The sequence below is a fragment of the Sapajus apella genome, unplaced genomic scaffold, assembly GCF_009761245.1.
Source record: "Sapajus apella isolate SASKATOON/1434 unplaced genomic scaffold, GSC_monkey_1.0 scaffold144, whole genome shotgun sequence".
Lineage (NCBI taxonomy): Eukaryota > Metazoa > Chordata > Mammalia > Primates > Cebidae > Sapajus > Sapajus apella.
This window is the reverse complement of record NW_022437084.1, coordinates 2,193,320-2,215,454: the sequence shown is the minus strand read 5'-3', so window position 1 is coordinate 2,215,454 and position 22,135 is coordinate 2,193,320. Positions and strand designations below refer to the sequence as shown.

The following is a 22,135-nucleotide window of genomic DNA, read 5'->3' as shown; positions in this document are numbered from 1 at the left end:
AAAATACTCGACACATAGTAGGTACTCTTATCATTATATATTCCTTATTTCACTCCTGAGGCTGAAGCTCAGGACAGAACAACACTGTCCTCTTCTTGGTAACTCTTACCGTCTACAGATTTTGTGGTTCCGTGCCCACGGTTGGGAAGCTGAGGTTGGGGGAGATTAATGATGAAGCACTGGGCTGGGAACTTTCTGCACGTCGTTTTATTAATTTCACTGGCCGCCATTCACAGCAGGGAAAGCTGAGGCCCAGGAAGCTCGAGCAGGGTTTGAATCCCGGGAATCCTCAGCCTTCTCTGCGGCGGGCACTCGACCTTTGCCCGCCATAAGGGGGAGGAGCCCCTGGCGCCGCCGCCACCACCCACCTGGCAACAGGCTCAACCCCCGCCTTCCCCTGGCCCCTGTCAGTCAGAGGCCCTGAAGCGCCAGGCCCGCCCCGTCCCCAGCCGGGCAGGTGCTGGGTGACATCAGAGCCGGGCTCCCACCCCGTGACGCGACAGGGCCCCGCCCCGCGCTGGACCGCGGAGGTCGCCACACCTGAAGAGGAGGGGGATTCCCTTGCCCTCTCCCCATCTCCCCTCTCCGGACGGCGCCCCCAGGTAGCCCCAAGGATCTGCGGGTTGAGGGGGCGGCGACACAGGCGCTTGTGTCCAGGGGAATGGGTGTTGGGCGCTTGGACTCCTGGATCCACGGCGAAGCCTTGGGGGCCGGGTGTCCCAGGTCTGAGGAGTGACTGTGACGAGAGCCTAAACTCCTGGGTCTTAGGGGAGGAAAAGACCGGGGCCAGGACTGCAGGTCTGGGGTCTTAGGGGAGGAGGGGACCGCAAGCCTGGACTCCTGGGTCTCTAGCAGCAGGGACTGGGGGCGTGAACTCCTGGGTCTGAGACAGGAGCGCATTGAGCCCTGGGACTCCGGAATCGCAGCACTAAAAGCCAGGTCAGAGGGCTCAATGCCAAGGGCCCCAACCTCTGCCCCAGGGCGGATCCCTGGCTGCTTTTTTTTCAAGCCCAGCAGTCTCGGCCCCTCCCAGGGCAGGTGCTTTCACCTGCCCAGGTGACAGTAATTAGCCCTGGCAGAGCGTTCCTGCTGGTTGAGGAAGGGCGAGGCAGCCAGAGGGGCTCGGCCCTTTGGAGCCAAGGCCTGCAGGCCCTGCCTGCCCCATCAGCGCTGTGGTCGGTCTTCACGGTCTTCAGAACCCAGCATCCTCACCTCTAGCCTGGCTGCAGTGAGGTGAGGGGGCCTGCACCTCCTGATCCATAAGAAGAGGGGGCTGGAGGCTCAGGCTCCTGGATCCTGGGAGAGGAGGAGGCTGGGAGCCGGGACTCCTTGGCCTGGGGGAGGAAAGGGCTGGGGGCCTGGACTCTTGTTCCAGGGAGGGGAGGCATAGGGCTGGGTGATTGCAAAAACTCCCAAACCCTTCCTGGTCAAAGGCCACAGGGCTGGAGAGGAAGTGGGTGGTGTGTGGAGGGTGAGGGGGGGTAAAGTCCCAGGGATGGAGCTTGGCCCCGGTGTATCCAGGTCATACTGGATGCCTGGGGTGAGCCTTGACGATTTGGGGGCCACAGGGTGGAGAGGCCCTGCTGCATTAGGAGTATAGGGGTCCAGCTTTTGAGACCTGAGAGCCTCAGTGCCAAGAGTCACTGGAAGCTGGAGCTGCTGGGCTCAGGAGAGAAGAGGGTCTGGGAGGAAGTGGGTTCTCTGAGCAGAACTGAGATTCCACATGGGAGAGGCTTGAGGGAAAGTCGGGAGTCTGTTGGGACCGGATCCAGGGCTGCCTCCAGGGCAGCTGGGCGTTCAGATGGACTTCTCCAGGGGCATGTGGGAGTGGGGTGGGGACAGCAGGTGCATCTAGGTCTGTTGGGCAGAGGTGAAGCCCTGCTGTCCCGGAGACAGAACTCTCGCACTGTTTCTGCGACTGATGCGGTAGGGCAGAGATGGGGACGTTTGGTGGATGGGAGTAGGGCTCATGCCTGTAATCCCAGCACTGTGGAGGCTGAGGCAGGAGGATTACTTGAGCCCAGGAGTTTGAGACCAGTCAGGGGTAACCTAGTGAGAGCCTGTCTTTACTAGAAAACAATAATAACAACTGGGACTGGTTGTACGTGCCTGTGGTCCCAGCTACTCCGGAGGCTGCAGTGGGAGACTCACTAGAGCACAGGAGTTGAGGCTGCAGTGAGCTGTGTTTGTGCCGCTGCATTCCAACTGCTGCCTGGGCGACAGAGTGAGACCTGCCCCCCCCCCCAAAAAAAAAAAAAAAAGGAGAGCGAGAGAAAGTAGGGGCAGACTTCTTTAGCAGGAGGGGGCAACGCAGGCTAGGGAGACTATTTTTCCTGCCCGATGCTTGCACCGCCTTGGAATTGCCGCTACTGTCTGTGGCCCCCTGGTTGGCGGGAGGGACCTAGCACGTTCTAGCCCCCTCAGCACCGGGTCGCTTCCTTGCTTCCATGATAGCTAGGCCTGGACCCCACCCTGGGCCAGGAGCTCCTTGAGGCAGGGCTCCCAGCCGACTCCTCTCTGGGTCCTCAGACGCACTCAGGGCGGAGTCTCGTACTTGAAAGTCCTCAGTGAGTTGAATGAATGGGGCCAGTCTCCCCATTTTATGGAGAAGGAGCCAGGTTCCAGAGAAGGACGGAACTGTTCACTGAGGCGGTGAGATTCAAGTCTACTCTGTAGGCATGAGGCAGGCATGACCAGAGGTGGTCAGGGAATCTGTACGACAAAAATCAGGTCAATGCCCTCCCTGGGCTGGCATCTCAGAGTAAAAGCGAGGTTGTACCCTTGCCCCCTCTCTTACATCCCTCCCCCCACCCTCTACCCCTCACTCATTTGGCTCTAGCCACGTCGCCCACCTCACAGTGCCACAGCCAGACAGGTGCATTGTGGCCCCAGGGCCTTTGCACTGGCTGTCTGGAATGATTTTCTCCCAACACCTCCCTGGCTTGTTCCTGTCATCTCTCTTGGGTCTTTATTTAAATGCCACACCAGAGAAGCCCTCCCTGGCCACCCTAATGAAAACTTCATCCTCCACCCTAACATCCCTGGTCCCTGCTTTGTTCCTCCCCTTGGCATTTATCACCATTAACATACTAGGTTTGGTTTTTGCAGACAACGGAAAAAGAGAGAGAGAGGTTTTTTTTTTTTTTTTAGACAGAGTCTCGCTCTATTGCCCAGGCTGGAGTGCAATGGCGTGACCTTGGTTCACTCCAACCTCCGCCTCCCAGGTTCAAGCGATTCTCTTGCCTCAGCCTCTCAAGTAGCTGGGATTACAGGCGCCTGCCACCACACTCGGCTATTTTTTTTTTTTTTTTTTTTTTTTGCATTTTTAGTAGAGACAGGGTTTCACCATGTTGGCCAGGCTGGTTTCGAACTCCTGACAGGTGATCCGCCCACCTAAACCTCCCAAAGTGCTGGGATTACAGGCATAAACCACCGCGCCTGGCCCCAGAGAGAGAGAATTTTTAAAAAATGAAAACAAAACCCATACTATCTAATTTACTTTTTAAATCTTTTTATTTGTCTCCTGGGTTTAGAGCAACTCTGTCCAATAGAAATATAATACAAGCCAGATGTGTAATGTAACATTTCCTAGTAGCCACATTTAATGATTAAAATAAAAAGAGGAACAGGTAACATTAACTTAATGATATATTTTATTTAACTCAGTGGATTGAAAATACTATCATTTCAACATGTCATTAAATATTTAAAGTCTCAGCGAAATATCTTTTTGTTGTGCTAAGTCTTGGAAATCCAGGGTGTATCTTACATTTAGAACTCCACATGAGGCTATTTATATTTAAATTTTAAGACAGGGCGTGGTGGCTCATGACTGTAATCCCAGTACTTGGGGGAGCCAAGCAGGAGAATTTCTTGAGCCCGGAGTTTGAGACCAGTTTAGGCAATAGAGAAGACCTCGTCTCTACAAAATAAATTTAAAAATTAGTCGGCATGATGTGCCTCCTAATACTTTTTTTTTTTTTTTTGAGATGGAGTTTTGCTCTTTTTGTCCAGGCTGGAGTGCAATGGCATGATCTTGGCTCACTGCAACCTCTGCCTCCCGGGTTCAAGCGATTCTCCTGCCTCAGGCTCCCGAGTAGCTGGAATTACAGGCATGCACCACCACACCAGGCTAATATTTTATATTTTTAATAGAGATGGAGTTTCTCCATGTTGATCAGGCTGGTCTCCAACTCCCGACCTCAGGTGACCTGCCCGCCTCAGCCTCCCAGAGTACTGGGATTACAGGTGCGAGCCACCACGCCCAAACTACATTTATTTTTTGATCAATAAATTTCAGACATGAATCACCTGAGGCCAGGAAGTTGAGGATGTGGTAAGCCATGATTGCACCAATGCACTCCAGCCTGAGCAACAGAGCAAGACCCCATCTCAAAAGAAAATAAAATAGATTTAATTTAAATGACTGAAATTGAAAATGCATCTCCTCAGTGACACAAGTGTCCAGCAGTGCACAGGTGGTGGTGGGGCTCCTGCACTGGGCAGCCTGGGGCTAGAAGGGAAACGTGTGGAGACAGGTGTCTTCTTCCAGCTCCACTATTGCTCCATTATGAGTGCCTAGAACTGAGTCGGGCTGGGTGTGGTGGCTCACGCCTGTAGTCCCAGCACTTTGGGAGGCTGAAGAGGGCAGATCACTTAAGGTCGGGAGTTCAAGAATGGCCTGGACAACATAGTGAGATCCCCAGCTCTACAAAATTGAATATAAGTAGCTGGGGTTGGGTGCAGTGGTTCATGCCTATAATCCCAACACTTTGGGAGGCCAAGACAGGTGGATTACCTGTGGTCAGGAGATCGAGACCAGCCTAGCTAACATGTTGAAACCCCATCTCTACTAAAAATACAAAAATTAGCTGGGCGTGGTGGCAGGCACCTGTAATCTCAGCTACTTGGGAGGCTGAGGCAGGAGAATCACTTGAACCCCAGATGTGGAGGCTACCGCAAGCCAAGATCATGCCATTGCACTCCAGCCTGGGCGATAAGCCAGTCTCAAAAAAAAAAAAAAAAAAAAAGAACTGAGCCCCTGCGCCGGGTCCACAGCCTAGCTTCTGAAAGATGGGGAGGAAGGCAGCACATCTCACTGCCTTGTGTGTACCTATGCAACAATCTTGCATGTTCTTCACATGTATCCCAAAACCTAAAATGCAATTTAAAAAAAAATGAATGAAGAGGTGTGTAGAGCGGGAATGAATGAAATGAGTAAGCTAGGTCTGTTAATCCACTTTGCAGAAGTGTGGCAAGAAGTGGTGCAGGAAGGCAGAGGGGGCCGTCTGGGGAATTACGGGTCGGGAAGGGAGGCACGGGGGACTGAGCCCCACCTGACCTCCCCACTCTTTCCCTGTCCCCTGCAGACCATGGCAGCGGTGACCATGTCGGTGCCCGGGCGGAAGGCGACCCCCAGGCCGGGCCCAGTGCCCGAGGCGGCCCAGCCGTTTCTGTTCACGCCCCGAGGGCCCAGCGCGGGTGGCGGGCCTGGCTCGGGCACCTCCCCGCAGGTGGAGTGGACGGCCCGGCGCCTCGTGTGGGTGCCTTCGGAGCTCCACGGGTTCGAGGCTGCGGCGCTGCGGGACGAAGGCGAGGAGGAGGCGGAGGTGGAGCTGGCGGAGAGCGGCAGGCGGCTGCGGCTGCCTCGGGACCAGATCCAGCGCATGAACCCGCCCAAGTTCAGCAAGGCCGAGGACATGGCCGAGCTGACCTGCCTCAACGAGGCCTCGGTCCTGCACAACCTCCGAGAGCGGTACTACTCGGGCCTCATCTACGTGAGTGGCCTCCTGCTGGGGGCGGGGGCGCTGCCGGGTGGGGAGCCGCGTGCCCACGCCCCAGCCTGCGTGAGCCTGAGACAGTTTATCATCGGTATCCCACGTCCCATGGCTATGCCGAGGCTTACTTGGTTGCCAAATTATGAATTGTTGGATCACCAGGATAGCCTCGGACCCTGCTGGGGGCATCACGTGATCCATATGGTAGATAAACGGTATTATTTGCCTAAAGTATATACTCAGTTCGAATTCCTGAGCTGTAATTGATCCCGAGTTTTGACAAACAGAAACAGATCTGTGCCTCATTAATGCAGATCACTGAGTAGAGAAACGTGCTGCTTGAGGCCGGGTGTGGTGGCTTACACTTGTAATCCCAGCACTATGGGAGGCCGAGGCGGAGGGATCAGCTGAGGTCGGGAGTTCAAGACCAGCCTGGCCAACATGGTGAAACCCCATTTCTACAAAAATACAAAAATTAGCCGGGCATGATGGCAGGTGCCTGTAACCCCAGCTGCTCGGGAGGCTGAGGTGGGAGATTTGCTTGAACCAGGGAAGTGGAGGTTGCAGTGAGCTGAGATTTCACCACTGCACTCCTGCCTGGGTGACAGAGCAAGACTCCATCAGAAAGAGAGAGAGAGAGAGAGAGAGAGAGAGAGAGAGAGAGAGAGAGAGAAAATTGCTTGAGTTTCAAGACCAGCCTGGGCAACAATGCGAGCCCTTGTCTCTGAAAAATAAACAAATTAGCCAGGTTTGGTGGTGGCCTATGCTATAGTCCCAGCTTCTAGGGAGGCTGAGGCAGGAGGATCACTTGAGCCTGGGAGGTCAAGTCTGCAGTGAGCTATGATGGCACCACTGCACTCCAGCCTGGGTGACAGAGCAAGACCCCATCTCAAAAAAAGACAAAAAGCAAAAAGCTATATGCTAGACTCCGTGCTAAATACCCACCTATTAATTCATTCAGTCTCACCATAGGCAAGGTAGAGTCTGTTACTGTCCCCATTTTACATAAGAGGCAAGTGAGGCTAAGAGAGAGTTCATAACAATAAAAACAAACATTTATTAAACGTTTACTAAGCATTCTTCCAAGCCTCCTAAAATACATTGCCTTCATACAGTTTCAGAATTATAAAGTATCTGATCCTCATTTTATAGGTAAGGAAACTGAGGCACAGAGAGGCTAAGGTTGCACAATTAGACCTGGCAGATCCAGGTATTCTGGTCCTAGGCATTCTCACTTTGTTGTGGTGCCTTTTTTTTTTATTTTTTTTTGAGATGGAGTCTTGCTCTGTCTCCCAGGCTGGAGTGCAGTGGCACAATCTCAGCTCAGCTCACTGCAACCTCTGCCTTCTGGTTTCAAGTGATTCTCCTGCCTCAGCCTCCCAAGTAGCTGGGATTACAGGTGCCCGCCACCACACCTGGCTAATTTTTGTATTTTTAGTAGAGACGGGGCTTTACCATGTTGACCAGGCGGGTCTCGAACTCCTGACCCCAGGTGATCTGCCCATCTTGGCCTCCCAAAGTGGTGGGATTACAGGTGTGAGCCACTGCGCTCAGTCTGTGGTGCCTTTTAAGACTGAGATGGGGCTGGGAGTGGTGGCTCATGCCACCAGCACTTTGAGAGGCTGAGGTGGGTGGATTGCTTGAGCCCAGGAGTTCAAAACCATCCTGGGCAAGGCAAAACCCCATCTCTGCAAAATAAAATAAAATAAAATAAAAATAATTAGCTGGGCATGGTGGCACACTCTTGTTGTCTCAGCTACCTGGGAGGCTGAGGTGGGAGAATTACCTGGGCCCTGAAGGTCAGGGCTGCAGTGAGCTGTGATGGCACCACTGCACTCCCGCCTGGGTGACAGATCAAGACCCCATCTGAAACAAAACAAAAGAAAAATCCATTGAGAAGGGATTGATGATAGTGAGGTTGACTACAGTAGTCTTCTCGAGTCTGTGTTAAGCATTGGATGTTCATTGCATTTTTAAAAATCTTTACAGCAAACAGATGGCATAGGGAAGTGGTTTTTAACCCCACCCACATGATAGAATCATCCGGGAAATTCTTAGATAATACCAGTGCCTGAGCCCCACCCCAGAACTTTAAATCAAGCTCTCTGGGGCTGTGACGGGAGCATTGGTATTTTTAATAGGCTTCCCAGGAGGTTCTAATGGGCAGCCCAGGGGTTATTAATTTCATTGAACAAAAGAGCAAACAGGATTAGAAAGATTGATGAGAAATGTGGACAATAATAATACAAAATAATAACAGGAGGCTAGCAAATGTTTATGGAGCACTCGTGATGTGCCAAGCACTGTTCTAAGTGTGGCATGTAAGTTATCAGCTTGTGTCACCTGATGTTCAGGAATGTTAAGTGACCCTCAGCCATGAAGGAATCATGCCAGGATTTGAACCCAGGCAGCTGGTTCCAGAGTCATGCTCCAAGCTCCAGCTTAGACTGCTGGGGACTCACAGCCTTGCTCCAACTCCCACCCTTTTCAGGGTCACAAAACAGAAGATTAGAATTTTTTTTTTTTTTTTTTTTTTTTTTTTTGACATGGAGTCTCACTCTGTTGCCCAGGCTGGAGTGCAGTGGCGCAATCTCAGCTCACTGCAACCTCTGCTGCCCAGGTTCAAGCGATTATCCTGCCTCAGCCTCCTAGGTAGCTGGGATTACAGGCACGTGCCACTGTGCCCAGCTAATTTTTGTAGTTTTTAGTAGAGACGGGGTTTCACCACGTTGGGCAGACTGGTCTTGAACGCCTGACCTCATGATCCACCCGCCTTGGCCTCCCAAAGTTCTGGGATTACAGGTGTGAGCCACTGTGCCCGGCTAGATTAGAATATTTGTAGGAAGTCTTACACCCACCTAGAGACCGAGGCTCTGAGATGAGCAGTGGCTGGCTCAGGGCCCCTGAGCTTGCGGTGGCAGGTGTGGAATTTGAATCGAGGGCTATCGGACCCTGCGTGGGGTTGCTGTCTTCTCCAGTCTGCACTGGCCCTTTCCAAATCCTCACACACATTTGCTAGCCCTGGGAAAGAGGCCCCTACCTGATCCACTCCCCTACATCTCACCCAAGGCCACAGACATCAGGATGACATCCAAAACATGGGTCCACTCGTTGCCTTTTACCAGGCTGGAGTGCAGCAATGTGATCTTGGCTCACTGCGTCCTCCGCCTTCAAGTGATTCTCCTAACTTAGTCTCCTGAGTAGCTGGGATTACAAGCACCCACCACCACGCCCAGCTAATTTTTGTATTTTTAGTAGAGAAGGGTTTCACCATGTTGGCAAGGCTGGTCTTGAACTCCTGAGCTCAAGTGATCCACCCACCTCAGCCTCCCAAAGTGCTGGGATTACAGGGGTGAGCCACTGTGCCCGGCCACTCTGTCTTTTAATAACTACTCTGAGCCCTCTCAGCAACCTTTCAAGGTATCTGATGTCATCCCCACTCTGAGCCTCAAAATGGGGGACAGGATTTGGACATAAGCCCCACAACTGGGAACCAGCTAAGCTAGGACTTGAACCCAGGTCATTGTGACTGCAGACCCCAGATCCTAGCCACTGCACTAGGAAGATTATTCAGAAAGTTCAAGAGAAAAAGTGGTAGGGCCTGAGCTAAGGTAGTGGTCAGGGAGCCAGACTTTTGGGGCCTAAGAAATCAAAGTGAGAGAGAAGATTCTAGAATTCCAGATAGGGAGCAAATTGGGCCTTAATAAGGATCATTAGCACTTAGTGAGTACCTGTTTTCTCTGCTGGCTGCTGTTTTAAATTTCTTTCCAATATGATCTTGTTGACCACCTCCCCATCCACATCAGGCTGTGAGGTAGGGATTATCAACCTCTTTTTCCTACAGTTTGGAGAGGGGAAGCCATTGGCCCAACAGAAGCTGATATGGCTAAAATATTGAGCATGCGGTGTTTCAAGGTCCATGTTCTGTTTTTAATTTTGTTTGTTTTAGACATAGCCTTGCTCTGTCACCCAGGCTGGAGTGCAGTGGCATGCTCACAACTCACTTCAGCTCAGCCTCCTGGGCTCAAGTGATCCTCCTGTGGCCTCAGCCCCCTGAGTAGCTGGGACTACAGGCACATACCACCATGCCTGGCTAATTTTTTAATGCGTTGTAGAGACAGTGTCTCACTATGTTACCCAGGCTGGTCTCCTGAACTCAAGTGATCCTCTTGTCTGGGCCTCCCAAAGTGCTGGGAGAAAAATGGGTAGGGTTCATGTGGCCTCCCAAAGTGCTGGGAGAAAAAGCTGGGGTTCACGTTAAACCCTCTGCATGCCATGTGAACTTGTGGATGGCTCCCAGTCACCTCATGTGGGAAGCACTGTTTCTGTCTCCATTAGCTAAAGACAGTGAGACCCTGAAAGTTTGCTTGCTCAAGGCCCCTGTCCTGAAAATGTCAGAGGTGTGATTCAAACTCTGTCCTGTTTAAGACCTGTGTGTAATACATGTTTGCTGACTGACCAACTGATGGTGGGGAAGGTGGTGTTGCCCAGTGGAAAGTGAGACATCCAGGGCTCCAGAAACCCAGTTTCTGCCACTAACAGGCTGGTTGGCTTTGAGTTGCTAAGAGTCTCAGTCCCTTTCCTGGGTCGCTTGGGGCAGGGAGGGAACCCCTTTGTAGAACGCCCTGGTCTGAGAAACACCGAAAGATGCATTATGCGATTTCACTCTCGCAACACTTCTAGGTGATGGGGTAAAAGCCTCATTCTCCAGGGCTGGAAACTGAGCTTTAGAGAGACAAGTCCTTTCTGCAGAGTCACACACAGCTAGAAAACGCTGCATCTGAATTTGAACCCTGGATGGCTTCAAAGTCTGAGCAATGAGCCTGGGAGTTTGAGGCTGCAGCGAGCCGGCTTGGCGCCACCGTACTCCAGCCCGGACCAGAGCCAGACCCTGTCCCACCCCTACCCCCACCAAAAAAGTCTGAGTTAGCCCAGGGCTCCCAGGTAGGATGGGTAACGTAAGAGTCTCAAGACCCATATCTGGCGTGTGCTGCATGGCCCCGCCTTGGCCTGGCTGGTTTTTATCTGTGATCGCCCCTAATGCCTGCAGCCTTTGTAATGAGGTAGGGAGTGTTGGCCTCGGTTTCCCAAGGAGGAAACTGACACTATGGTGAAAGTCACCAGGCTGAGGGGGGTGGGGGCAGGTCTGTCTTCAGAGCCCGGAGGGCTGGAGCAGCCACTCCTGACCCTTCTAGCCGGGCTTCCCCAGCCGCCTCCCACCCTCTCGGGGTACACCAGCCTCCGTTCTTTGCCCCCAGCCTTGTTGATCAGCTCAGGTTTCCGTTCCCAGGGTGTCGCCCTGGAAACAAGGTGTGGCTGGCAGGAGGGGCTGGGATGGGAGGGTGGCCTGGGGAGTGGGCTCCTCCGCCAGCCAGAAGTGGGGGCCGGGGCGCCGGCAGCCATGAGATACCCTCCCAGGGAATGTGGTCCGGCCGCCCCACCCTCTGAGAGCTGGGAGCTTCAGGCGGGGAGGGCAGACACCCACCAAACCGGTTGTTCTGCTCCTGGCCGGCCACCCACCCTCCCACCGTTAGAAGGTTGGCACCTGGGACTGGGCAGCCTATGGTGGCCACACCCTACGCTGCTTGAATAAGTTCAAGAGTCCTGGGAGCTTAAAACAGTCCTGCTGGCCGGACGCAGTGGTTTATGCCTGTAATCCCAGCAGTTTGAGATGCCAAGGTGGGAGGATCGCTTCAGCCCAGGGGTTCAAGACCAGCCTGGGCAACATGGTGAGACCTGATCTCTACAAAAAGTAAAAATTCAAGAAATTGGCCAGGTGTGGTAGTGCATACCTGTGGTCCCATCTGCTTGGGAGGCTGAGGTGGGAGGACTGCTTGAGCCCAGGAGGCAGAGGCTGCAGTGAGCTGTGTTCATGCCACTGCACTCCAGCCTGGGTGACAGAGTGAGATCCTGTTTCTAAAAAAACAAAATAAAAAGACGGTCCTGCTGCTAACCAGCTTAGACACCAGCCAGCTGAGTAACTAGCAAAGTAGGTTCCCCAACTTGATCACGCGCAGTTACAAAACACATCTGGATTTGAATCCTGGGTGGCTTCAACGTCGGAGTGACAGGCCCAGGGTAGCTAACTAGTTAAGCCACTAAGCAGCTAATTCTCTGACTGGTTTAGCTAGCTAACTCTAGCTAGCTTGGCTAGTTAGCTCTGGCTGGTTTAGCTAAGTGGCTAACTAGCTCTCTAGCTATATCTAACTGCTTCTGTGACTGTCAAATCCCTCTTGCTATGTGATACCGCTGTGAGCTGGACGTGTTCTTAAACTGTTACAGAGTCCTGAGGCCTCCTGAGGCCGGGTGTGGTGGCTCACACCTGTAATCCCAGCACTTTGGGAGGCCGAGGTGGGCAGATCACTTGAGGTCAGGAGTTCGAGACCAACCTGGGCAACATAGAGGGACCCCGTTTTTACAAAAAGTAAAAAAAGTAGCTGGGTGTGATGGTGTGCGCATGTGGTCCCAGCTACTCGGGGGGCTGAGGTGGGAGAATTGCTTGGGTCCAGGAGGCGGATGTTGCAGTGAGCTGAGATCACGCCACTGCACTCCAATCTAGGTGACAGAGCCAGACCCTGTCTTAAAAAACAAACAAACAAACAAAAAAAACGACTACATCTTTATTTTCACACACCTTAAACCTGAAACATAGCATTTCCTCCAAGAAGAATGTCCCGCTGGCCTGGCACGGTGACTCATGCCTGTAATCCCAGCACTTTGGGAGGCTGAGGTGGGAGAATTAGTTGAGCCCAGGAGTTAGAGACCAGCCTGGGCAACATAGTGAGACTCTGACTCTACTAAAGATAAGAAAAATTAGCCTAGTGAGTTGACATACACTTGTGATCCCAGCTACTCGAGAGGCTGAGGTGGGAGGAATCCTCGAGTCTAAGAGGTTGGGGTACAGCGAGTCATGATTGTATGACTGCACTCCAACCTGGGTGACAGAGTAAGACCCTGTCTCAGAAAAAATGCAAAAAGACTAGGCACGGTCATGTCAGCAGGACTGTTACGTGTCTATTATTTATCACTAAGAACCACAGGTATGTTTCTGTTGCATTTCAGTTACTGCGGATGCCACAAACATCCTTCCAGAGCTATTCCATGCATATTCAAGTGAATATATAAAAAGAGCTCTCTTCCACCCGTTCTCTTTTTTGAAACAGAGTTTTGCTCTTATCGCCCAAGCTGGAGTGCAATGGCATGATCTCAGCTCACTGCACCCTCCGCTTCCAGGGTTCAAGCGATTCTCTAGCCTCGGCCTCCTGAGTAGCTGAGATTACAGGCATACACAACCACGCCCGGCTTATTTTTTGTATTTTTTTTTTTTTTTTTTTTTTTGAGACGGAAATTCGCTCTTGTTACCCAGGCTGGAGTGCAATGGCGCAATCTCGGCTCACCGCAACCTCCGCCTCCTGGGTTCAGGTAATTCTCCTGCCTCAGCCTCCTGAGTAGCTGGGATTACAGGCACGTGCCACCATGCCCGGCTAATTTTTTGTAGTTTTAGTAGAGACGGGGTTTCACCGTGTTGAGCAGGATGGTCTCGATCTCTTGACCTCGTGATCCACCCGCCTCGGCCTCCCAGAGTGCTGGGATTACAGGCTTGAGCCACTGCGCCCGGCCCTATTTTTTGTATTTTTAGTTGAGACGGGGTTTCACCATGTTAATCAGGCTGGTCTCGAACTCCTGACCCCGGGTGATCTGCCCGCCTCAGCCTCCCACAGTGCTGGGGTTACAGACGTGAGCCACGAACCTGACCACTTCCCTTTCTAATGCGAATGGTAGCTCTTCACGCGGTCCTCAACTCGCCTCCTTTAACTTGATATCGATTTGAAGTTAGTCCTACGTCTATGCACAAGAGGTTTGTAGGAATCCACTGTACGAAGGTGCATTCGGGTCGCTTCCAGTCTTTTGCTGCAACAAAGAGTGCCTCAGCGGGCCGCCTCGGACACGGCTATTTCCTATGTGCAAGTCCAGGCAGCCACAGGCTGTGACCCAAGTCTGGCTGGCCGAGAAGGCCCCATTCCCTCTCAGGGCAAATCCTCTCCCAGACAGTGCCTTTGTGCAATTTGGAAAGATTCTTTGCGACCATCAGCCTAAAAATGCTCATAACAGACACTCAAAGCTGCATTGCTATGGTGTAGGCATACCACGTACAGATGCCCTTGTGCAGTGCACGACCTGCCCAACGGCCCCATGATGCCTTCCAGGCTGTGGGCAGGCATCTGAAACCCTCTCCCCTCTCCCCCACTGCAGACGTACTCCGGCCTTTTCTGTGTGGTCATCAACCCGTACAAGCAGCTTCCCATCTACACAGAAGCCATTGTGGAGATGTACCGGGGCAAGAAGCGCCACGAGGTGCCGCCCCACGTGTACGCAGTGACCGAGGGGGCCTATCGGAGCATGCTGCAGGGTGAGTGCTGGTCAGGGCTGTCAGCCAAGAGGCCGCCCTTCAACTGGGGCTTAGCCTGGGGATGCTGGAAGCCAGAGTCAGGTCAAATGACAGCTTGGGGACTTCAGCCTCTATGGGGCTTCTTAGGGGGTGGGAGGGAACACAAGTAGAGCCCTGAATGGGTGAGGTGCTAGGTCCTAGAGTCTCTTTACCTGTCTCTATGTGCACCCTCTCATTTGTTTATTCATTCATTCGTTCATTTATTTTTGAGACAGACTCTCCCTCTGTCACTCAGGCTGGAGTGCAGTGGCGCCATCTCAGCTCACTGTAACCTCCGCCTCCTGGGTTCAAGCGATTCTCCCGCCTCTGCCCCCCGAGTAGCTGGGATTACAGGCGTGTGCCACCATGCCAGGCTAATTTTGGTATTTTTAATATAGACGGCGTTTCACCATGTTGGCTAGGCTGGTTTCAAACTCCTGACCTCAGGTGATCTGCCCGCCTCAGCCTCCCAAAGTGCTGGGATTACAGGTACGAGCCACCATGCCTGGCCTGATCATGGCTTTAAAACCCATCTGTACCACTTGCCATCTCTACCCCATCCCCAGCCTCACTGGCCTGTCTCTCAAACATCCCTAACTCTGAGCTTTTCCCCTGGCTGTGCCCTCTGCCTGAAATGCCACCTCCTCTGAGAAGCCTTCTGGGCTTCTTCCCCCAAGTCAATTCTCTGGTTGTGTTTTTTTTTTGTTGTTTTTTTTTTTGAGACGGAGTTTCGCTCTTGTTACCCAGGCTGGAGTGCAATGGCGCGATCTCGGCTCACCGCAACCTCCGCCTCCTGGGTTCAGGCAATTCTCCTGCCTCAGCCTCCTGAGTAGCTGGGATTACAGGCATGCGCCACCATGCCCAGCTAATTTTTTAGTAGAGACGGGGTTTCACCATGTTGACCAGGATGGTCTCGATCTCTTGACCTCGTGATCCACCCACCTCGGTCTCCCAAAGTGCTGGGATTACAGGCGTGAGCCACCGCGCCCGGCCTGTCAATTCTTATTACCTAACACCAGGGTTTTGGAATCCTGGCTCTATTGACATTTGGGGCGGGTTGATTCTTCGTCATGGGGGACTGTCCTGGGAATTCTAGGATGTTTAACAGCGCCCCTGGCCTCTGCGTTCTCAGTGCCCATGGAACTCCCCTCTCTTGGTGTACCAGCCAAAAATGTCTCCAGAAGTTGCCAGATGTCCCCTGTCAGGAGTGGAGAACATAACTGACCCCGTTTAAGAACCACTGCTTTAGCCGGGCACAGTGGCTCACACCTGTAATCCCAGCACTTTGGGAGGCCAAGGTGGGCGGATCGAGAGGTCAGGAGATCGAGACTATCCTGGTGAAATCTGGTCTCTACTAAAAATACAAAAATTAGCCGGGCGTGGTGGTGCGTGCCTGTAATCCCAGCTACTTGGGAGGCTGAGGCAGGAGAATCGCTTGCACCTGGGAGGCGGACGTTGCGGTGAGCCAAGATCACGCCACTGCCCTCCAGACTGGCGACAGAGCGAGACTCCATTTGAAAAGGAAAAAAAAAGAACCACGGCTTTATTCTATTACTGATTCAGTTTCCTTCCCAGTGCTAATTGCTATTTGATTGTAGTTTTTTGTCCCCATCTTAAGTGGAAGCTCTGCAGGGGCACACTCCCTGCCAGTTCCCGGCTCCCCTTCATGCCTGGCGCTCAGTTGGTGGTCAGCAAGCAATTGTGGAATGGCTGTGTTAGTCCCAGCGCAGGCACTGGGGTAGATATCTGATATCACAGGACCTTGCTCCTGTCTTTGAATCTCACATGCCCAGCATGAGGCGGCACACACAGTAGGGTCTCACCTTGAGGTTGTTGAGAGAATCACATTCTGTTCAATTGAGGGAGTCTATCTCCATTTTACAGGTGAGGAAACAAAGGCCCCGAGAGGGACAGCTGTTTTCCCTGGGTCGCACAGCAAACAGGGCCGAGCTGGGTGGGGAATTGGACTCCAGGAATGCTACACCTTAAGACCCAAGCTTTTTTTCTCTTTTTTTTTTTTTTTTTTTGAGACGGAGTTTCACTCTTGTTACCCAGGCTGGAGTGCAATGGCACGATCTCGGCTCACCGCAACCTCCGCCTCCTGGGTTCAGGCAATTCTCCTGCCTCAGCCTCCTGAGTAGCTGGGATTACAGGCATGCGCCACCATGCCCAGCTAATTTTTTGTAGTTTTAGTAGAGACGGGGTTTCACCATGTTAACCAGGATGGTCTCGATCTCTTGACCTCGTGATCCACCCGCCTCGGCCTCCCAAAGTGCTGGGATTACAGGCATGAGCCACCGCGCCCGACCTGACCCAAGCTTTTTCTTATGTCTTGGGAATAATTTTAAAAAGGCAGTGGTGAGTGTAAGGGACCAGAGGGCCCTGCTTGAGACGCTGTCACATGACATATTTCCCCACTCTCTCCTCTACAGATCGTGAGGACCAGTCCATTCTCTGCACGTGAGTAATCTGGAAGGACTTCCTGGAGGAGGAGGGGTCCGGGTGGGGTGTGCCTGTGTTTGGAGTGAGAAGGGCAGGTGGGGAGCTTGCCTGAGGTCACTGCCAACCCCGTTTGCTTCCCCTTGTTGTCCCCACAGTGGAGAGTCTGGAGCTGGGAAGACAGAAAACACCAAGAAGGTCATCCAGTACCTCGCCCATGTGGCGTCGTCGCCAAAGGGCAGAAAGGAGCCGGGCGTCCCCGTAAGCAACCCAGCCTTGGGACCCACCCTGGGCCCAGCCGCACCATTGCCCCTTCCATCTTGGGCTTTCCCTCTTCCCCTCATGGAGGACCTTCTGGATGCCTATGCCATCTGAGCACCTACTGTGTGCCCTGGGTGGGGCTGGAAGCAGAGTCAGGGGAACACAAGAGAGGTGAGGGCCAGTCTTGGTCTCACTGGCTCTCAGAATGGCTCCTGGCACTTAGTAGGTGCTTTATTTTCTGAGCACCTACCATGTCAAGCCTGATTTTAGGTGACCGTGATGCCTGGGTTTGTCGTCTAAGTGAACGTTACGTGGTCCCACCCCCACAAGCCTGTTCCAAGCCCTGCCGTCACACTCCCTTACTTACCCCTCGGGTGGGGTGGGTGCTGCTTTCCCGCGTTGAAGATGAAGAGCCCAGGCATGGGAGGGTGAGTCAGCTGTGGGTCACGTATTCAGGAAGAGGTAGAGTGGGGCCCGGTGCAGTGGCGCACGCCTGTAATCCCAGCACTTTGGGAGGCCGAGGCTGGAGGATTGCCCGAGCCCCGGAGTTCAAGACCAGCCTGGGCAACACAGTGAGATGCCATCTCAATAACAATTTTTATTTTTTTATAAAGGAGGCAGAGTGGGATTCAAAGCCAGGTGTGTGGTCCCCCAGGCCACCCTACGCCACATGCCCGGTTTCCCCGGTCCCCCTTCCCCCACCCCCCATGCCATCACCTGAGATCACCGGTTCACCTGTGTGTCTGTCCATGTTCCATGTGCTGTGTCCTGGTCCGTGTCTCGTGTCCTGTGACTTCCTCAGGCCTCCGCCAGCACCATGTCTTATGTGAGTAGCAGGGAATCACCTCGAGTCTTGCCACCACTAATGCCTTCCCAGACACCCAGTGCATGGTCTTCCTGGTAGACAGGGCCCAAGGCAGCAGTGGTCCCACCCGCCAGGGACCCCCCCACCCCCACCCACTGCTATTCGTGGCGGCCCTGCCGAGTGTGTGCACACGGCCATAGATACCGACATGAAACAATCCGGAGAACAAAACTGCCACTTACTGCTGATCTACTAAACACGTCCAGCCGGGGCCCACAGACGCTGTGAGCTGACGGTGCAGCCAGGGAAATACCTGCATGTCCTGTGTTGTTCTGTGTGCCAAGCCACGTGCCCTTCACTTTGTGTATCTTTTTTTCATTTGACGAAGCATCCACCTAGCTAGATCATTTCATCTTAACACAAGCAAGACATGGACTGAGAGAAGACACACACAGGCTGCCATTTATGAGGCACCTACTATGTGCCAGGCTCTGACACTGAGGGGCTGGAGGAAGTTTGGAGTAGGGTTCCTCCCATGGAGTAGCCTGGTGGAGCTAGGAACCCACTATTTTTTAAAGGCCGATGATGTGCCAGACTGCTTGAAGTACTTTACACAGGTGGTAAGATCCTTGCCTTAGTTAAAAATTCTAGCCTGGGTTTGGTGGCTCAAGCCTGTAATCCCAGCACTTTGGAAGGTGAAATGGGAGGACTGCTTGAGGCCAGGAGTTCAAGACCAGGCTGGGTAACAGAGTGAGACCCCATTTCTGCTAAAAATTAGCTGGGCATGGTGGCACATGCCTGTTGTCTCAGCTACTGAGGAGGCTGAGGTGGGAGGATTTCTTGAGCCCAGGAATTTGAGGCTGCCATGAGTTATGACCGTGCCACTGCACTCCAGAAATTCTACAAGCAACACATGAGTACGTGTTCATTGTAACAGCAACAAGTCAGATGAAATGAAATTCCTCTTTCGTCCCCTCACTCCCCTTCCTTGGAGGGACTTACACTGTTGGCAGTTTGGTGTGCATCCTTGCAGACCTTTCTGCATATGTTTACCAACATGTATCTATCTGTAGATTTAAGAGTCTTGTTTTGTGGTGTTTCTTCCTTAATTCATTTTTTATGAATGGGATAACATTGCAGACATTGTTCTGCAACTTGTTTTTTTGTTTGGCTTGGTTTGGTTTGGTTTCCACTTAACAATATGTCTTGGAGATGCTTCCCCGTTCCCCTCACAATAGACAGATGGGCAAGACGCAGATACAGGAAGTGGGCACACACCCAGATGCACAAAGGGCCCTCACACACAGATGCTCAGCCAGCTGAGACACAGCCCGAGCTGGGCTGCCCTGGCCTGCCTGGTTCTCACTGACCTCATGCATCATCTCCTGTGCCCGGCAGGGTGAGCTGGAGCGGCAGCTGCTTCAGGCCAACCCCATCCTAGAGGCTTTCGGCAATGCCAAGACAGTGAAGAATGACAACTCCTCCCGATTTGTGAGTGCCAGGAGTGGGCAGTGTGACTGTGTCAGGGATACAGGAGCTGGGAACCTGGGGGATGGGCTTCGGGGGAAAGACATGTGGGTGTTGAGGGAGGAGGGGCGGGGGACCTGGACTTGAGCCTGAGTGAGGAGAGGCTGGGGCCTCGATCCCTGGGTCTGAGGGAGGAGGGGCTGGGGGCACTGACCCTTAGGTCTGAGGGAGGAGGGGCTGGGGGCCTGGACTCTTGAGTCTGAGGTGGGAGGAGCTGGGGCCCAGACCCCTGGATCTGAGAAGGGAGGGGTTGGGGGCCTGGACCCTTGGGTCTGATGGAGGAGGGGCCGGAGGCCTGGACTTTTGAGTCTGAGGGAGGAGAGGCTGGGGGCCTGGATCCCTGGGTTTGAGGGAGGAGCAGCTGGGGACTGGGGGTCTGGGGAAAGAAGTCAAAGGAGCCCGGACCTTGAATTCCCAAGGAGCCCCTCACCGGGACTCACCATAGGATGGGGTTCAGGTAGAGGGAGCGAGGATGTGGGGAGGCAGCCCCAGCTCTGGGAGCAGTGGGTGTGGGGTCTGGGCTGCTCTTCAGGTCTGAGTGGGGAAGGGAAGGGGACCCTCCGCTGAAGCCCACCCACCTCGGTCTCTCCCAGGGCAAATTCATACGCATCAACTTCGACGTTGCCGGGTACATCGTGGGCGCCAACATTGAGACCTGTATCCTCTCACAGCCTGTGGGGGTGGCGGCCAAGGGGGCGGCCTTTCAGACAGCACTGCGTATAGGAAGCCCCTCCCACCGCAGGGACCCCTCCCTGCTGCTCAGATGGGACCCGATACCCAGGCAGTATCTGCATGAGGAGGGGGAGGCGGGACTTCTGGTCTTCGGACTTCCGGTGTGTACGAGGCCAGCACAGCCTTGCTATGGGGTGGTGGGTTCGGGTCCCCCTGGTTCAGGCAGAAGGGGAGTCCCAGCACTCAGCCTGCAGTGGCACTTATGGTGACCCATGACAGTGAAATGACATAGAGCAGTGCCAGCAAAGAGAAAAGGCACCTGGGGCCACGTCCCCAGGCACAGGCTCCTGGAACTCTCTCCAGCAGAGGCGCACAGGACGCCAGGAGGGACGACACGTATGAAATGCTGTCCCAGGGAAGTGCAGAGAGACTCAGACCCAGGGGTTTCACTGGGGGCTGGTCACATCCTCCCCTGCATGCCTGCCCGCCTAACGCCCTTAGTAGAAACCAAAATTCACACACCTGGAAGGGAAGCAGGTAATCAGTGTAAACCACAGGGTTCACACAAACCGTTTAAGCCCAGCGAACCCCTCTCATCCCATTAGAGGATGCCGGGACCCTCCCAAAATCCAGGTGCCCAGACATTAGCCAGGGCCCCCCCGGCCAGCAGACCTTTCCAGAGCAGCATCTCAGGCCGGCTGTGCTCACCCTTTTCCGCTCAGACAGCCTATGAGTGTTGGAAGGAAACTAAATGATAAAACGCAGGCACTCTCAGAGTGCAGAAATTAAGAGAATGGGCCAAGAAATTGTACCAACCTGGGTTCAAATCCCAGTTCTGCCACTTTGAGACTCTGTGGACCTGGGCACGTGATTTGGCCTTTCCCTGCCTCAGTTTCTCCCTCTAAGAAGGGGAAGGAACATAGAACCTTCCCTAGTGGGTTTGGAGGATTTTGTGAGTGAAATGCTTGGCTGCAGCACCTGCTGCTACACAGCAGGCACTCAAGGATAAACCATTGTTATTAGCAATTAACGATTGAATTAGTGACCAGGCACGGTGGCCTGTAATCCCAGCATTTCGGAGACCAAGGCAGGTGGATCATTTGAGTCCAGGAGTTTGAGACCAGCCAGACCAACATGGTGAAACCCCATCTCTACTAAAAACACAAAAATCAGCTGGGTGTGGTGGCACACACCTGTAATCCCAGCTACTCAGGAGGCTGAGACAGGAGAATCCCTTGATCCCAGGAGGCGGAGGTTGTAGTGTGCCAAGATTGTGCCACTGTGCTCCAGCCTGGGTGACAGAGTGAGACTCTGTCTAAAAATTAAGAAAAAAAATTAGCCAGGCGTGGTGGCACACACCTGTAGTCCCAGCTACCCTACAGGCTGAGGCGGGAGCATCACGTGAGCCAGGGGGGCGGAGGTTGCAGTGAGCTGTAATTGTGCTACTACGCTCCAGCTGGGGCAACAGAGCCAGACCCTGTCTCCAAAAAATAGTCTTGCCACCTTTTAATATGTAAGCTTGACATGTGACTTTCTTTCTTTTTTTTTTTTTTTTTGAGGCGGAGTTTTGCTCTTGTTACCCAGGCTGGAGTGCAATGGCGCGATCTCGGCTCACCGCAACCTCTGCCTCCTGGGTTCAGGCAATTCTCCTGCCTCAGCCTCCCGAGTAGCTGGGATCACAGGCACGCACCACCATGCCCAGCTAATTTTTTGTATTTTTAGTAGAGACGGGGTTTCACCATGTTGACCAGGATGGTCTCGATCGCTTGACCTCGTGATCCACCCACCTCGGCCTCCCACAGTGCTGGGATTACAGGCTTGAGCCACCGCGCCCGGCCTGACATGTGACTTTCTTAGAAAGGAGAGCATGCAGAGTGACAGTCTAGTTGGATGTGGGACCTGATGTATCTGCATGGGGAAGCTGAGGCTGGGAGACTGCTAACGGCAGGAGACATTCTCACCCGTGGGTAGCTTTGAACCAGGCATTGTCCAGGGTGCTTCACATACAATAAGTCACTTATCCTCACAGCAACTCATCCACGGTTGATGAGGGTTTTCTTGTTGTTTTATATTGTTTTTGAGTCTCACTCTGTCGCCTAGGCTGGAGTGCAGTGGTGCGATCTCGGCTCACTGCAGCCTCCGCCTCCCAGGTTCAAGCCATTCTCCTGCCTCAGCCTCCTGAGTAGCTGAGATTACAGGCACCCGCCACCTCACCTGGCTAATTTT

At 53.3% G+C, this 22,135-nt stretch overlaps 1 protein-coding gene across 9 annotated transcripts in view; it reads left to right on the top strand.

Moving 5' to 3' along the window:
• MYH14 (myosin heavy chain 14) overlaps positions 1-22,135 on the top strand; it is a 106,080-nt gene that overhangs the window by 13,166 nt on the left and 70,779 nt on the right. For 4 of the 9 annotated variants that reach the window (XM_032264577.1, XM_032264574.1, XM_032264582.1 and 1 more), the window contains exons 2-8: positions 5,370-5,777; positions 14,031-14,187; positions 16,638-16,665; positions 16,803-16,905; positions 17,708-17,731; positions 19,109-19,201; positions 19,831-19,894. In XM_032264577.1, the coding sequence (XP_032120468.1) occupies positions 5,370-5,777; positions 14,031-14,187; positions 16,638-16,665; positions 16,803-16,905; positions 17,708-17,731; positions 19,109-19,201; positions 19,831-19,894 (877 nt within the window). Of the gene's footprint in view, positions 1-511; positions 603-1,065; positions 1,234-5,369; positions 5,778-14,030; positions 14,188-16,637; positions 16,666-16,802; positions 16,906-17,707; positions 17,732-19,108; positions 19,202-19,830; positions 19,895-22,135 lie in introns of those variants that run through there. The other 5 variants (XM_032264581.1, XM_032264576.1, XM_032264583.1 and 2 more) reach the window with 3 other exon arrangements.